The sequence below is a fragment of the Carettochelys insculpta genome, chromosome 4 (assembly GCF_033958435.1).
Source record: "Carettochelys insculpta isolate YL-2023 chromosome 4, ASM3395843v1, whole genome shotgun sequence".
Taxonomy (NCBI): Eukaryota; Metazoa; Chordata; order Testudines; family Carettochelyidae; genus Carettochelys; species Carettochelys insculpta.
This window is the reverse complement of record NC_134140.1, coordinates 125,209,445-125,226,161: the sequence shown is the minus strand read 5'-3', so window position 1 is coordinate 125,226,161 and position 16,717 is coordinate 125,209,445. Positions and strand designations below refer to the sequence as shown.

At 45.6% G+C, this 16,717-nt stretch overlaps 1 protein-coding gene across 1 annotated transcript in view; it reads left to right on the top strand.

Annotated features, from left to right (window-relative positions):
• Window positions 1-8,538, top strand: part of BMP3 (bone morphogenetic protein 3) — a 28,730-nt gene extending 20,192 nt beyond the window's left edge. The window contains exon 3 of the mRNA XM_074992020.1: window positions 5,777-8,538. Coding sequence (XP_074848121.1) covers window positions 5,777-5,968 — 192 coding nt within the window. The 3' untranslated portion in view covers window positions 5,969-8,538. The remainder of the gene's footprint in view (window positions 1-5,776) is intronic.
• The last annotated feature ends 8,179 nt before the right edge of the window (window positions 8,539-16,717 follow it).

The following is a 16,717-nucleotide window of genomic DNA, read 5'->3' as shown; positions in this document are numbered from 1 at the left end:
TGTAGTTCAAATCTGGAAGATGGGAAGTGACGATTAATTGACCCTAACAAAACTGCTGTTTAATATGTAGAGAAGGTAAAGGGAGACTATGTGCTTGTACCAGATATTGGAAAGGATTTCCCGTCTTTTGCCAATTTATCTGGGAAACCGTAGTGGTTCCTCAGGAGTTGTCTTCAAACAGATAGAGTCAAATTTGTATGAGATAAAGCAAGTATGAGTCCACTGAGGAGGTGAACTCAGTTACATTGGTTCTTAATTTGGTCTGAGAACTAAATGCACTTCATAGAAACTATTATTTATTGTATGCGTTACATTGCCCATAGTATTCCTAACTGAGATTGGGGTCCCATTGCCCTAGGCCTTGTACAGACAAGTAAGAGAGTCCTTGCCTTGGATGAGCTGGACATGGCAAGAAATACTAGCCCCATATAGCACGTGAGGATGTGGAGTACAGAGAGTTTAAATGACATGTCCAAGCTCACACAGGATGTCTGTGACAATGGTGAACTAAAATCTGATCTCCTGAGTCCAAGTCCAATACCTTACCTGCAAACCCACCCTTCATCTCTAAACAGATTGTAAAAGGGCTTGTTACAAATGTAGAGCTTGGTCCTGCAATTCTAAAGCACGCAAAGCTCCCCCTTTTGGGGTACACACGGAACGTCATATTGGGTCTTAAACTCTGAATAACCTTTCCAGCGCACAGATGGACTATATCTAGTTTATTATTGAAGTCGGTGGCAGTGTCATGCCTCTAGTTCCAGTGTCATGCCTCTAGTCAACAGCAAGTGTTCCATTGATTTAAACTGTGCTTCTTGTGCACATGTGCAGTGGGAAATACAATTTATACCATGTAAATGAAAACCCACTTTTCTTTCCTGCTGAGAGTGAAAATTCCACATGGGACAAAGAGAAACAGGCAGCTCTGGTATTCTTGATCCATGCACATGATTCCCATTGACATTCATGAGAGCTCTGCATTTGCAAGCTGATACCCTAGGCAGTGTTCCCTCTAATCTTTTCCATCAATGTGCATAACAAATTCTGTTATGTGTAGCAAGGCCTGAGCAAATGGGCACCATCCAGGAGAAACATCGACTTAGCTGCTAATCAGCCGAGTGGGACTGGAATCTCTCCTGAGCAGCCGCACAAGCACACAGTTTCCAGGGAACACTGGTTGTTAAGTGTCAGGCAATACCAAACATTTTGTTGCGCTTATGGATCCACAGGGGTCCCCCTAGGAAGGAGAACTGAGCTCCTCTAGCCTGGCTGCTAAAGTCAAGAACCTATTGGATGATTAAGAAAAGATGTGCCTGGTCCCCTCCCCCTCCAAATTCCAGGCCTCGCCCTCTCCCTGTGTGTGACAGATGGGTTGGATGCTGTCAGCCCCATATGTGCTGAACTTGCAGAATGCCATAGTGCACACAGGCCAGACAGACCCTCTCCCGGTCAGGAATGAAAGCTTGTCGCTGACATCATTCTCTCCACTCCTAATGCAACTATAATGAATTTCAACTGGGCAGCAAGTCCCTCAAGGGCACGTGCAGCTTAGCAGGTGCAACCTTAGCCACAGCTGGACTCATTCACAGACCTGGCCACTTGGAGGCTGCTTGGGGTTTTGCCTTCATGCCTCTCCCACTCTAATCGCCCATCCCACATGAGACCGGCCTGCCTTTCATTAGGAGGAAACAGAGCAAGCAGGCTGCCTTGAGGCAAGATGATGTAACGCTCACTGTGCAGGGCATGTGCCCATTTAACCCATTCTATTTCGATTTTTAAAATGCTCAGCTAGAGGGTAACCCACAAGACAGTTCAGATATTGAAGAAAATTGGCATGACCAACGCGGTGCTAAGTAACTTTGAGACTTACCTAGAGCCTTCACCAGACGGTGATCCGTCACGCCCAACACTCCCACCCATGCCAGTGGGAGTCCTTTCCTCTGCACACCTTTGGAATCAATCCTGAAAGCAGCAATGTACTTTAATTCCGAGAGTTATTGAGACACAACTGTAAATCTCAGGGCTCCGGCCAAAGTTCGCAGTCCAGGGTCAGAGTTTAAAACCCCACCCAAATGGAGTCAGATCTGCTGATAAGCGGAACCAAGACCTCAGCCAGAGGGGACAGGCATTGTACCATGAACCGGTGAATCACTGCTTTCCTCTTTTGAATGGCATAGTTACAGCTGGTAGTCTCAAACTTGACCAAAGGAAATCACAAGGAGTTGGGAGGAGAATGCAAAGACTTTAGGAAACTGAAATAAGATATGAAATAGCCACGTGATTAGAACTGTTAATCTTCACTCCTCCTCCTCCTCCATACTGTTGAGAAACAGCCCTAGTGCTGCACAGACATCACCTGAGGCCCTATTTCTGTGATAGTGGGTGATCTGTGATGCACCAATGTAGCAAGTTTGCTGTAACACAGACTCCTGCTCTGAAGAGCCATTCGGGGCTCCCAATAAGAATCTGACCAAAAATGACAAGACTATGAAAATCCATCTTCAGTTCCTATTCCCCCACTGGGCACTGGGTATTTTATCAACAACAGGGCTTTTATGGATTTTTGCTGAGAGCAGCAAAGACCTGAGGTCATGTAGGGCCATATGCACCTTTTGATTTTTCCACATTGAGAGCTGTATGTCTGGAACAAGGGTAGAACATGGCCTTCACCTGATCTGTCACCTGCTTTCTGATGTCACAATGTATACAAAAATCTTAGGTTGTGGGAGCACTGAAAATTGAAAAAAAACACTATAAAATGTTGCAGAGGGAATCATAGCCGCTCTTAAACCAGCTGTCTTGATGTAGGATCTATGCGTCTGGCGAATTGTACTTTTCAACCATATTTGGCTTATGGCTGTAAAGAGGCTTCTCCTTAGAATCCAGAGCTTTTTAGGCCCTGCAACGCATTGGGGCCATGGAATTCTGTTACAGTTTTGGTCTGTTTAAAGTCATTATAATGTAAAGCTCATTGAAACATACTACAAGAAAGTAAAGAGAATTCTTCCAAACTCTTGTTTTTGAAAGAAGGGGAGATCCTGCTGCTGTTATGTGCAGAGTGCATCCAGCAGGCTCTGCGGCCCAGATCCTTACAGGTATTTAAGTGCTCAACTCAGTGGAAGTAAGGTGATTTGAAGCTGTAAGCCTGGCTGCCCTCAAATGCAACTACCTTAAAGGAGAGTTAAGGTAGCTCAGCATGGATCCTCTGGCTACATCTACACGTGAAGCCTACATCGAAGTAGCCTATTTCGATGAATAATGTCTACACGTCCTCCAGGGCTGGCAACGTCGACGTTCAACATCGACGTTGCGCAGCACCACATCGAAATAGGTGCTGCGAGGGAACATCTACATGCCAAAGTAGCACACATCGAAATAAGGGTGCCAGGCACAGCTGCAGACAGGGTCACAGGGCGGACTCAACAGCAAGCCGCTCCCTTAAAGGGCCCCTCCCAGACACAGTTGCACTAAACAACACAAGATCCACAGAGCCGACAACTGGTTGCAGACCCTGTGCATGCAGCATGGATCCCCAGCTGCGGCAGCAGCAGCCAGAAGCCCTGGGCTAAGGGCTGCTGCCCACGGTGACCATAGAGCCCCGCAGGGGCTGGAGAGAGAGCGTCTCTCAACCCCTCAGCTGATGGCCGCCATGGCGGACCCCGCTATTTCGATGTTGCGGGACGCGCAACGACTACACGGTCCCTACTTTGACGTTCAACTTTGAAGTAGGGCGCTATTCCTATCCCCTCATGGGGTTAGCGGCTTCGACGTCTCGCCGCCTAACGTCGATGTTAACATCGAAATAGCGCCCAACACGTGTAGCCGTGACGGGCACTATTTCGAAGTTAGTGCCACTACTTCGAAGTAGCGTGCACGTGTAGACGCGGCTTCTGAGTGCTGGAATAGATTCTCCCATCTGGAGAAGAAAAAAGTTTGTATTATGTTAACCCTGACAAAAGTGGAATGTTCCCAAATGGATCCTTTTGGCTCTTTTGGCTCATGGTTGCTATCCTCACTGAGAATAATCCAGCAACAGGATGTGGGAAACGTCCATTCCGACTCACTATGGTTGTTTGTGTAGATAGAGGTGGGCCCCTGCACATCACCAACATAACTACTTGTAGCCATTTCTAACTCTATTGTCGTGTATGACATCATGAGTCAGAATCTCCAAATTGTTCCTATGCTTGTTTCATAGAAAGCCATTTGGGCCTGCAAATCAGATAATGTCTAAGCCCTGTGCCTGTTTTTTGGAGGCACAAATTTTGTTCTTTGTGTCAGGAAAATTGTGGGCTCTCTGAATAATTAGTCCACCCAACCTTGTCTTGTACATGCTTTGTGTTGGAATAGGAACATTTTGAACTCCATGATTCCCAGGCTTTAGATCTGAGATGAGTGATAAATGAAGTTCTGAACATCTTTTGTAAAGGATAATATTAACACGTTTGGGGTTTTGAGTGTTGCTTTCCTGTGTTACTGCTACTGAGGGAACTAACAATGGAAATATATTTAAAATTTTCTTCTAAATCAGTTTACTTCTCTTGGACAATGAAGTTAGCTCAGTCAATTTTGTTTTCAAGTTACAATGGGTGTGTCTACACTAGGAACTAACTTAGAAGTTAATTTCAAAGTTAAGCACTATATCGAAATAGCCAGCAGAGAGTGTACACACATTTTCCCTTACTTCCAAGTTAACTTAGAAGTAGAGAGCCCAACTTCGAAGTCCTTACTCCATTCCTGGGAATGGAGTAGTGCCCTTCTTCAAAGCTTAACTCTGAAGTAAGGTGTGTGTAGATGTTCTGCTTCGAAGTTGCTTACTTTGAAGTTGTACTTTGAAGTAAGCAACTTCAGAGTTATTTTTGTAGTGTAGACACAGCCAATCAGTGGGTCAAATTCTGCTCTCGGTTCTAGAAATGTTATTCCAAGTACCTTCAAATTTACCCCCGTGACCGAGAGCAGAATTTTGCCATACTGGAAGCTGGTGTGCTACCCATGGAATTCTTTGGGTCTTGCTATGCACTGATGTAAAATGCTGGTGCATGTTAACCAATCAGAGGTGCATTGAGCAAATATCAGAGTAGTATGAACTGTATTGTAATTGGATTCAGGAGACGAACAAAAAAGATTAAGCTTCCGGGGTGAAGGACTGGTCAGTAATAAAAGAGATCATGAAGATGTGATGGCCCATAGAATAATCCATGCCTGTGCACCCATTACTTTCCGCTTGCTTATCAGCTTTCCCTGCCCTACTTACCTTTCTTCTGTTCAACAAATGACACTTATTTTGCACCCCAACTGGACTGTTGCAAGATTTACTGTTTACACCCACTCATCCTGCTTTTCTGACTAAGCTACCGCCGGCATAGAATTCACAGCACCATTTCCATCCATGGGAAGTGTCTTGTTGTATATGTTTCTCATGCAGCTACATGGGGAGTGTCTTTTGCAAAGGCACCTCCTGCAACAAGTGAAGGGCCACTTTCTTCACAGTTGAGAAAACTCTAGTTGAATTGTAGAGCAACACTGACCCCCAGCGGCCAGTAAAATTAATCCAAGAATGGTGCTCCGTCCAGATAACCCTGACAATTGAAAAGTCTTTATGAGTGGTGCTAAAAATTGCTTCCACGGGCTGGCCTTTTTGGCTCATCTCTTTCTTCCAGGAGTTGGCTGAGTTTTGTCCCAAACATTGAAGCACACTGTTACCATGTTAAAAACACAGTTTCATTTTAAATGTGCATATTAATAATTCCTTCTCTTCCTATTCTCTGTGCTGTAGGCTTTGAAGCCGTCAAACCATGCCACCATCCAGAGCATAGTGAGAGCAGTTGGAGTCATCCCTGGTATTCCTGAGCCTTGCTGCGTTCCTGACAAAATGTCTTCTCTGAGCATCCTGTTCTTCGATGAAAATAAGAACGTGGTGCTCAAGGTCTACCCCAACATGACAGTGGAGTCCTGTGCATGCAGATAACACCCCACATGAGCCCCTTGAAATCTCTAAATTAAGCTGTTGCTTTTTCTTTCCCTCCCAGCCTCCACCAGTGCATTTCATTCAAAAAGAGGTTGATGAACAAACCTGACTAAGAGAGAAGATACTGAATGCAGATGTCCAGTCAGGGGAACTTAAACTTAACCTACCCTTTAGTCTGACGGAGAAGTAAGCTTTGACAACTGGGATTATTTCTGTTGTAATGTACAAATGCAAAGTGAAATTTACAAAGGACTATTCAAGATGTTTTTTGGAACTGTCAGGAGGACCACATTGATTTATTTTTGTACAAGGCTTGGAAAAGGGCAGAGACTGTTTGATATTTGTCTCTGGTTTTCTAATGACTAACGGGGAGGGAAATTATGAAATTCATTATATATTTGAAGCTATGCTTTGGGTTAGTGAACAACTCAGCAAGTGCTAAATAACCGGAACACAAATCTAACTTATCCTAACAGCCTGAAAATGTGCAACGTAACCATTTATTCCCTTGATATGACATGTCATTGACTTTGTATGTATATTCATTCTTGTTTAGCTTGTTCTCAATAATGCAGTCCGGGTGATGTTCCTGACCTTAGTTTGGATCACGTCAGTTACAGTTGTGCTGCATGAAAAGTTGTGATGCAACCCAGAGAATCGCAGGGCAGAGTATAGTGGGAAACAACTGATCCAAAAACTTAGCACAATGATTTTTAACTTTTGATCCACAGACTCAAGGCTCTGCAGACTAGGTCTAAGAATTCCAAAGGGGTTTGTATGGCTATTAGAATTTTTAGGGGACTGCTGATGAACAAAGTTTGAAAAATAACTGGCCTACCAAAATGCAAGTATCCTACTCAACAACACCACTAAGTGAGTAATGAACAAATATTTTATCTGATGTTTGCAAACAGTCCATAGGCACCCCAAAAAGGTCTTCATGAAATTTGCTGAATTTTTGATCTGTAGCTTATTCCTATGAACTTTATTGCTTATTTAATGATCAACATTTAGTCTGTTATTGAATTTTGACTGGAATTGTTTCCATTCTATTACTGGATACACGTTGCTTTTAGAATCAAGTCAGAGGGTTTTTCTAATAAATGCGTACAATGCGGTGTTTCCATGGACATTCCTGCCTATAAATTCATTGGCTAAAACAGCTGAAGAAAGTGAATCCTATGGATCCATAAACACACTTGGAAAGATTTCACTTTTTATTGAAGGGAATATATTCATGGAAACATTTTTGAAGCATTTACCCAACTTTGCTCATTTTCAGCACCATGAAACCTAGAAACACCTATGCTTTTGAAAGAGATTCCAATCATTTAGTTCAACATTTAATTTGTTAAAATATAGTTCTGGCTCCAAGCCTCCTTTCTTCTCTCAAATCCATCTCAGAAACTAACTTTGTGAAACAGCATCACTTATCGTAAAAGAGTCACATTTCCCAGTGAGGGGACAAATTCTCAGGACCAAATCCCTCCGCAGGTTTCATGGCAGCTGAGAACAATAAGGCTGTGTCAAATTTCTCACTGTACTGTAGTCAACAAGCAGCAGTTTCTTTGAGTAGGCCCCTAACTGCAGCTTCAGTGGTGCTCAAGATTAGTTTGAAAACTACCCCTAATAATTTACTATTCAGTCGTCAGTGCCATTATAAAAGTGTATCCATGGGTGAGGAAAACACAGTATAGGATCAAGTCCTGGGCTACAGTTACACTACAGCAATCTGTCGACAGAAGTCACTGTCAAAAGAGATTTCCTGACAGAACTTCTGTTGACAGATCGTGACCACACACAAAAGCCAATCGGAAGAGCGCTCTGCTTTGGCAACAGAGCGGCTGTACTGCACAGCTGATCTCTGGACAAAACAGGCACCTGGAAGCACAGCAGACAGGGCTGCCTGTTGTTCTGGATGCCCCGTCTGTTGAATGAAGGCCACCCCAGAGTGTCCACACAGCTTTTTTGTCAACAGAACCTGTCGACGAAAGGCGCTGTTCCTCATCTGGGAGAGGAAGAAGATTGTTGGCGGATGTTCCGGGTTTTGTTGAGATGCTGTCGACAAATCCCATTTTGTGTGGGGACCTTCCACTAGTTTTGTCAACAAGACCAGGGTTTTGCTGGCAAAACTTGCTAATGTAACTGTAGCCTTGTGGTCATGGTTTTCCTATGCAAAGTTCCAGCTGAAATCTTTGGGGTTATGTGTACACATCAGTGTTATACTGACATGATCTATTCCAGAAGAGCTCGTCTGGAATAGCTTATTTCATAGTAGTGCATCTACACACAAAATGCGCATCGAAATAGTGCTCAGCTGTTTGGAACTAAAGTATCCAGGCACAATAGAGCCTATTTCAGATTAGAGCGCTTGGATGCCCTATAGCTTATATTAAACTAGACCCGACTCCCTGGCTGTGTCTACGCTTGCATTCCTCTTTTGAAAGAGGCAGGCAAATGAGGTAAATCAAAAATGCAAATGAGGTGCAAATTTGCATACCTGACACCTCATTTGGATATTATTTCAAAATAGTGTCTTTTGAAAGAAGAAGACCAGTGCAGATACTGCTTTTTTGAAAGTAAAGCCCATCTTTGAAAGAATCCTTCTTCCCATAAAAAAAGGGAAGAAGGATTCTTTGGAAGATGGGGGTTTACTTTCCAAAGAGCGGTGTCTACACTGGTTTCTTTTTTCGAAAGATGCTATGTCGAAATAAGAATATGCAAATGAGGGGTCAGGTATGCAAATTTGCACCTCATTTGCATTTTTGATTTACCTCATTTCCATGTATCTTTCAAAAGAGGAATGCAAGTGTAGACACAGGCCCTGTCTATACAGCGCATATTCCAAAATATCTATTCTGAAATATCTCTTTAGGCTTACCAAATTCAAAATAAGCCATCAACTATTTCAAAATTTTTTTGAAATAGTGGTTGTGTTGTGTGAACGGTCACAAAATTATCTCGGGGTAGCCACCATTATTCCAAAATAACTTTGCTGTGTGGGCATGTCCTGGGAGTTTTGCTTAAGAAAGAAGTGCAGATTAAGTCCTTAGTTTCTTCTGGTCCCAGAGCTCAGTCACTATGGCTGGGTCTGCACAATCCCCTTTCTTTCGAAAGGGGCATGTTAACGAGCGGGTTCGAAAGATGCTAATGAGGCGCTGCAACATATATGCAGTGCATCATTAGCATAATGGCGGCTGTGGCGATTCGAAAGTGCGGCTTTTCGATTCGCGCGCTGCCCTTGGAGACGGGACCTTCTGAAAGGACCGCCCATTTTTTGGAAGTATCTCGTGTTAGGAAGAAGGGCTTTCAAAAACGGGGGGGGGGTCCTTTTGGAAGGTCCCGTTTCCATGGGCAGCGTACGATTTGAAAAGCCGCACTTTTGAATTGCCGCGGCCGCCATTATGCTAATGAGGTGCTGCATATTCACTGCAGCACCTCATTAGCATATTTCAAACCCGCTCATTAACTAACATGCCCCTTCCAAAAGGAAGGGGCTTGTGTAGACACAGGGTATTAGTATGAACTGGGACTGGATCCTCTGCTGGTGTAAACTTACATCGTTCCATTCAGTTTAACAGAGTGATAGCGGAGTATACGCGTTGAGGATCTAGTCCCTACTATCTTAAAAGCTCAAGTGTACTGACTCTTCTCTTCCAGGGAAATCGCAGTGGCCACAAGCCAGGGATCGAACCCCCGTGTGCAATAATCCAGTCGTGTGAAATTCCTTAGTCTTTGATGCACTTGCATACATAGCGTAAAATTTGGCATTGAAATATGGTGAATCGTGTTCTCTGACCAATTGGCAGACCCCTGGTTTCCAGGTCATGAAAGATCCATCCTTCACCCAGAAATCTGAAGACTTCTGAACTGCTGCTGGTGGAAGGAAACTTGTATGTGTGTGAGAGAACACCTGTGTACAGCGTGAATGGAAAGATTGTAAAGGGCCTGGAGCTGCATCCAGTGAGTCCCCTGGGAGTTTGCCATTGGTGGCACTGGACTCAGGACTGTCAAAAAGGAAACTCAGCAGAGCATTTGTGGGTTCCTGAGTCAGTAATTCTGATAATTTTTCTTCAGGTTTAGGTGCCAGCAGAAGACAGTTTCTTTCCCATCTCAAACGTTATTTGTTGGTCACTAGCAGTTCAGTTCTTTATTGTGGTCTGCCCGTCCACTTTCCATTGGAGACAGTGGAAGCCAGTCACCTGTGGTGGTGGGGGAGGGGGATTTGTCCTAAATGTGTCTTTGTACGGACTGTAATGTTTTTGTTTCGACAGGACAGAAACTTTGTGCCCCATGCTACTGTAAGGGTGTTATTTACCAACAGACTTCCAGAAAACCAGCAATTCTAACAATTCAGTGTCAGGGAATCATTAGGCAAATGTCTCGGTCAATATATCTACTTTCCGTGGGAGTTGGGGGGGCATTTATTCTCCTTGTTAAGGAAGGGGAACTATTTTATGCTATCAGAGAAGTAGCAGTGTTAGTCTGTAGCTTCGAGAGCAACAAGAAGTCTTGTGGCACCTTATAGACTAACCGATATTTTGGAGCGTAAGCTTTTGTGGGCAAAGACCCGCTTCATCAGATGCTATTGACTTTATGCTACTGACTTCATTAACCTGGAATGGAGACAATATTATTCTCCAGCCAGTCAGATTTTGTTTCACTGCAGTTTGCGTGGGTGAGAGAATGTTAGAAAATTCTTATGCTGGTTTTCTATGTGCTGTGTGCGCCTGGTTGAGGGAAAGAGTGTGAGGAATAGAGTCCTGGATCCACATCCTGCCACAGTGTAAGAAGCTTCTCAGCCAGTCAGGCAGGTGTCATTTGGGCAGAGAAGTGGTATACCGAGATCAAGACACCCAGCTTTCCCGTAATGATGCAAAAAAAGACTATTGACTTTGTCAGCAGAGGAGGGGTAAACCTGGAGCCTAAGACAGGAAAGTATCATCATATCGACCCAAAAGGAGGGCAGATCACCACAGGATGAGTTTGCTGTTTTGTCTGCAGTGAGGACTGGCCCTGTGTTATACCTATCAACACCCAGAACATCCCCATTGACAGCAGTTACTTTGCACTGGCAGAGGCGTATAACTGAATGCACAATCTGGCCGTGGCTCACAGGCTGTGTCTGAATTTACTGCACTTTTACGTGAGTCTCAGCATGTTGTCCCAGTGCTCTATCTGTTCTGTGCCTCCCCAAAAATCAAAGACAACAATAAAGAATTCCACATTGTCGCAGATGCTTGCCAAAGATGACACTGAGCTAAAGCAATACATACCTGGTTCAGTGTGCAGGCCTGGGAGTGGCCCTTTGCAAGCTCCCAGGAGGAAGTGAAATACTATTCGCTTCCATAGATTTTTTTTATATTCGGTACAGCACCAAATTGTGCTTTGGACCTGGTTGCTAACTGATCCAGGCCTGGTTTCTTGCCATTTCCATTCCATTCAAACCCCTTATTAGGAAAAGGCTTCACATTTTTCAAAGGGCGCAGCCGTTCCCAGTCTGCTTTTCAAATCTTGTTGCAGTGATCCTGTTGGCTCCTTCAAATCATCCTGTTGAGTCTGTGCAGCACTTGTGATTTCGTTTGTCGTTAGTCTCAGAGGGGTAGCCATGTTAGTCTGTACCTGCAAAAACAAGGAGTCATGGGGCACCTTGAAGACTAACAGATTTATTTGAACATAAGCTTTTGTGGGTAAAAACCACGTCATAAGATGGCTTTATGGTGCCACGGACTTCTCGTTTTTATTATTAATGGTATCTTTTGATGCCCCTTCTGGGGCACTGGTAAAGATTACGGGTAAATAAAGCCTTTCTTATTTATGGGAATAGTCCCATTGATTTTAACGGCAGTCCGGTGACACCCTTCTCTCTGCCTGTGACTAATATTGGCCATGTAATCAATTTCCAAGGTGATAGTTGCAGAAGGATTGTAGACTGGAGTGGTTAACACCAAACCACTATCACCTCAGTCACTCAGGTGTCTTTTTAATGCTAGTACTCATTTGGTTACCACAAATGAGAAGCTTGGGAACAGAGCAGGACAAGAACCACTTGATGTTCAAATCAAGAGAAAAAAGTAGGGGTGGCTAGGTCATACTCATAGAAAACCATCATCCAGGATAGCCCATCAGGTTCTCATATGGAACCCTCAAGGAAAACGCAAAAGAGGAAGACCTCAGACAACATGGCGAAGGTCTACTGAGAGTGAAGGACAACAACTGGGGTAGTCCTGGGGTCAGTTAGAAGTTTTGTCTTGAGACAGACTGAAGTGGAGGAGACTTGTAGAGGATCCAGTGTACAAGGGTTTGTCAAGTAAGTCAGGCTGGCATCCCAGACTCAGTCACAATCTGAGGTCGCAGTTCTGCTGTCAGTTACTCAAGTGTTTCCCGGTGTAGCTGAATGCAGAGGGTAGACCTAATTAATTATCACCTCTCAATCTGTATCCCATGATTTTTTTTAACTGTGACTTTGAAAATGGGTCACATTCAGTTGATGTGGTTACAGCATCATGGGCTTAATTAGCCCAGTGTTTGCAAATCTGTTTTGCCTGCTCGGATGCTCAGGTGCAATGGTTTTACTCCCTTGACTTCAGCATTCAGCCCAATTTACAGTGGCATAATTGAGCTCAGAATCCGCTATAAGTTCAAACTGTCACTAAGAAGGAAAAATAACCATCTCTGACTCTTCCATAAGCAAAACTACTGCTGTACTCTAGCAGATGCTGAGAGCACACACTGCAGTCACCCCCCAGAAAGCCCCTGTAGTTAGCCAGGTACACGACAGATGTTCTGTGCACCAAACTTTCCCCCACCCCCCTAATTTGTACTTTTCAGTGAAAGTTTTGAATAAAGCAATGTCTCCTTGCCCATTTATTAATCACATGGCAGTTACTTCTGTACATAGCTTTGTAGCAATATGGACCTTTAAATAATTACCAAATAAGATTAGTCCCCTATTTTATTCAAGCTTAGTGCAGCTTGGGGTAACCACCCTGCCCATATTCTGGTAATTCTGTTAATAGATGGTGCTGCCTCTCAGCTATGTGATTGCCTCGTTGTGGCTGGCTCAGAAAATGAACGAGAGACCAACTTGAACTACAACCATGTGCCTTTTCAGGGGGTGTTTTCAAAAGCACGTGAGTATTGGCCTCACGCTGCTCCCACAGAAGTCAATAGTAGAGCTCCCATGTGGGAGCAGGTTTCAGTGCTGAAGATGTTGGAACCACCCTCCACCCCAACGTTCAAGCTTAAAGGGGGAAGTTCAGAGTGAGCGTAGTAACAGGGTGCAACTGGGAGGCCTGTCCTGCAAAGATGAGTCTCGTTACTCACACAGGAGTAGAGCTCCCCTGTGTGATGATTTGCAGGAGTGGGCTTCCTTGCTGGCCTGAGCGCCTAAGTTACCAAATGTGTGCTAAGAGTGCCTGCTGAGTGCCTCCCAAGCTACATTCCCTGTGCTGGGCTCATTACAACCTCGGGCCCGCCTTGTTATGTTCCCACCTCTTGGGAGCCTCTCACCAGTTTGCCAGGTATTTTACTGACCTATCTTGTAAACAAACCAGACCTTGGGAAACAGTTGTAGTTTAGACATTAATGCTTGTAGAGATAGCATCTGTGAGTACAAAAAAATTACCAAAAAAGCTTTTTCTATATGCGGGGTGGGGGAAGCCCTGGTATAGATGTTTTTAATTTATTTTATGTCTGTTGCCTTCTTGTACTTTATTAATACTCCCCTCCTGAGGCAGTTAAGGCAACCCAGTTTGCACAAAGGTTTCAAGATGACATGGTAAGTCCTTGACAAGATTGCAAGGGCATGTTGCAGTGACGTTGTGAGGGACACGCGTCACAACTGATGTAAAAGCTTGCCCAGTATGTATTCTTGCCCATCAGTCATGGGAAGCTCTTGCTATTAACTATGAAAAAAAATAAATAAAATCATTTTGAAATTTAATTTCCTCCTTTTGTACTCAAGGCCTCCGAGGATTGTTTACTCTGATGTGATGTAGACATACAGTACTTGGGAATTGTTGGCTGGGTTGCACCAGGCAGTGCATTCATGAAATGAAGTAAATCATGCCTGGGGAGTGGGCCCTGAATGGTGAGTTAATGGTCAGCTGCTGTTTCAATAACCACCTTTGTAGTGTGTGGGACCTGAGCCACAGACCAATGAAGTGGGGGATTACATCCACTTACTTCAGTGGGATTTGGTTGGGCCTGTCACTACGGCATGTTCTACCTGAGCAGTGATTCAGTCCCCAGCAGGTTTTGATGCCATAAGCACAGAGGGGTGTTCTACAATCATTTCTCCAGTTTCTCTGTTCTTGGCTAAAAATTCAGGAAGGACACACTAAGGGGGAAAGGGAGACACTGTTGCATTATACAGTTGAGAATAGCTGTAGTGGTTCTGAAGTCCACAAGCCAGCAAAAAGCAGGTTAGTTGAGCGTTTCTGGGTAAAGACAACAGTGAGAGAATAAAAACAGGCATCTAGCGTAGGCCAGTAGCTCTGAACCACTGTAACTTGTCTTACACCCCCAAGCTTCACCTCACATCAAACCTAGTTGCTGACGAAACTCAGACAAAAATACAGCTGTGGTGCAGGAAACCTACTGAAAAATTGCTCCTTTTTAATCATCTTCAAAATAAATCAAGGGTATTTACATTGCAGTATATAGCATACAGAGCAGTGTAAATAATTCATGTTTTGACATTTTAGTCTGTGCTGGGTTTAAGGTGATACAGGACTGCTTGTTATTAGCTATGTTTAGTCTTGAGAAGAAGGAACCCAGTAACAGTTGTCAAATATGTTGAGAGCTCTTGTAAAGAAGATGGTCATCTATTGTTCTTCACGTCCTCTGACAGCAGGGCAAGTTGTAATGGGTTTAATCAACAGAAAATTTGATATAAGGGAGATAGTAATAAAGATGTCTAACTATATGGGTAGTCAAGCTCTGAAATAGGCAGTGGACGTTACTGTTAGAAGTTTAGAAGTGCAGAGTTCAGATGGGCACCTTTGAAGCATGGGCTAGGTTTACTTGGCTCCGCCTCAGGCAGGGAGCTGGCCCAGATGACCTGTGGAGGTCCCTGCCAGCCCTGCAGTTGTATGATGCTATGGCACTCACTTTTAAAATGAACACATCACTGTGGTTTTTATAACCAGGCCACACCGTGAGGTTTTTCTGGGAGCGTGCCAGGTCCTTACACAAGTGTATAGCATGGGGCGAGCAAAGGGGCCTGACCCGTCTCGTGCGCGGTCCTGCTTACATAGGGAAGGATGGGGCAATTGCATCAGGTCATTTAAGGGGGCCCGGGGTGTCACTGCCTGGGTCCTTTCAACTAGCACTGCACTAGCTGTGTGGTAGGACTGCAGGGGGGGGGCATGGTTCAGATCCACAAGCTGCAGGCCAGGAGGGGGCCCTGTAGGGTGTAACCATGTGAATGGGGAGACGAGAGCCAGGCTGGGAATGGGGGGCAGGGGGTGAGAAGGAAGCTGTGAAGAGGAGAAGGGGCCGAGCTCTGGGGTAGAGCCGGGTTTGGAACTGCAGGGAGCGAGGAGTCGGGGGCGGTGCACAGGAACTGGGCAGCGAAGGGAGAAGATGGGGGGCGCAGAGGTAGGCATAGCCAGCTGGGAGAAAGGAGCCAAGAGGAGCACAAGACTGCTGTGGGGGGCAAACGTGAGGTGGGGGTGCTAGAGGGGGAGTGCAGCGGCAGGGCTTTGCCATAATGGTGGGGGTCTGGGAGTGGCTGCGGGATTGCCACAGGGCTCCATGCCTGGGCCAGCTTCCTGGGACTGTGGGACTGCCCCGGCTGTGCACTCTGCCCTGGACAACTTCCTGTGCCTGCTGGGCTGCCAGTAGAGCACCCCCAACCCGGCCAGGCTCTGCAGGGGTCCATACGGCAGGCTCCATGTCCCAGCTGGCTTCCCATGGCTGCCCTGGTAGGGTTCCCCTGGCTGGCGTCCCTGCGGTTGTGGGGCTGCTGGTGGGCTTCCCTAAACTGGTTCCGTGCCTTGGGGCCTCCAGAGTGGGCTGCCAGTGGGTCTCCCTACCACCAGCAGGGCTCTGCTACCCCCACCTCACAGCCAGAGCTCTCTGATCCAGCAACCTCCATTGTCCTGCCAGACGCGGGATGTGGCTGGAGGGGAGCATGCTGGACATGAGCCTTTCAACCTGTACTTTAACAGCGGATGCTTCCCTTACCGTTTGCTGCATCCGGCCAGTTGGCAAACGGTAACCGAGTCAGAGAGGCACCCTGGCACCGTGGCAGCTGCCCAAGATGGATCCTGGTGGGGGCTGGCTCTGGCCCTGTGCTCCCCACCTCATTTCCTTCCCCAGAGTCTGAGGGGTGAATGGTTCGTGTCTGTCTCCCCCCGCCCTCCGCAAACAGGCGGGTGTGTCTTGCATCCCTCCCCCACTCCCACATGGTCAGGGGTGTCTTTTGTCCTCCCCTTACTCCACAGACAGGTGGGGGCAGCTTGTGGAGGCTGGGGCACGTCCTCTTCCCCTGCCACACAAGCCATGTTGCTGGACCAAAGAATCTGAGGTAAGAGAAGTCCGTATTGAGATAGTTTAAAAAAAACGTCCAGCTAGAGACTTAAAGACAGGAACGCTAAAGCTGTGCGTCTTAACGGAGCTGTCGTCAGGAGGACTATGAGCCACTTTAAAGCATAACACTGCCAGCACTTGGCCCATACATAGAGGTCAAAAGGTCACATTGCGGCGCGCCGCCTCAGAAAAGTTGCTGACCCTTGGGCCAGA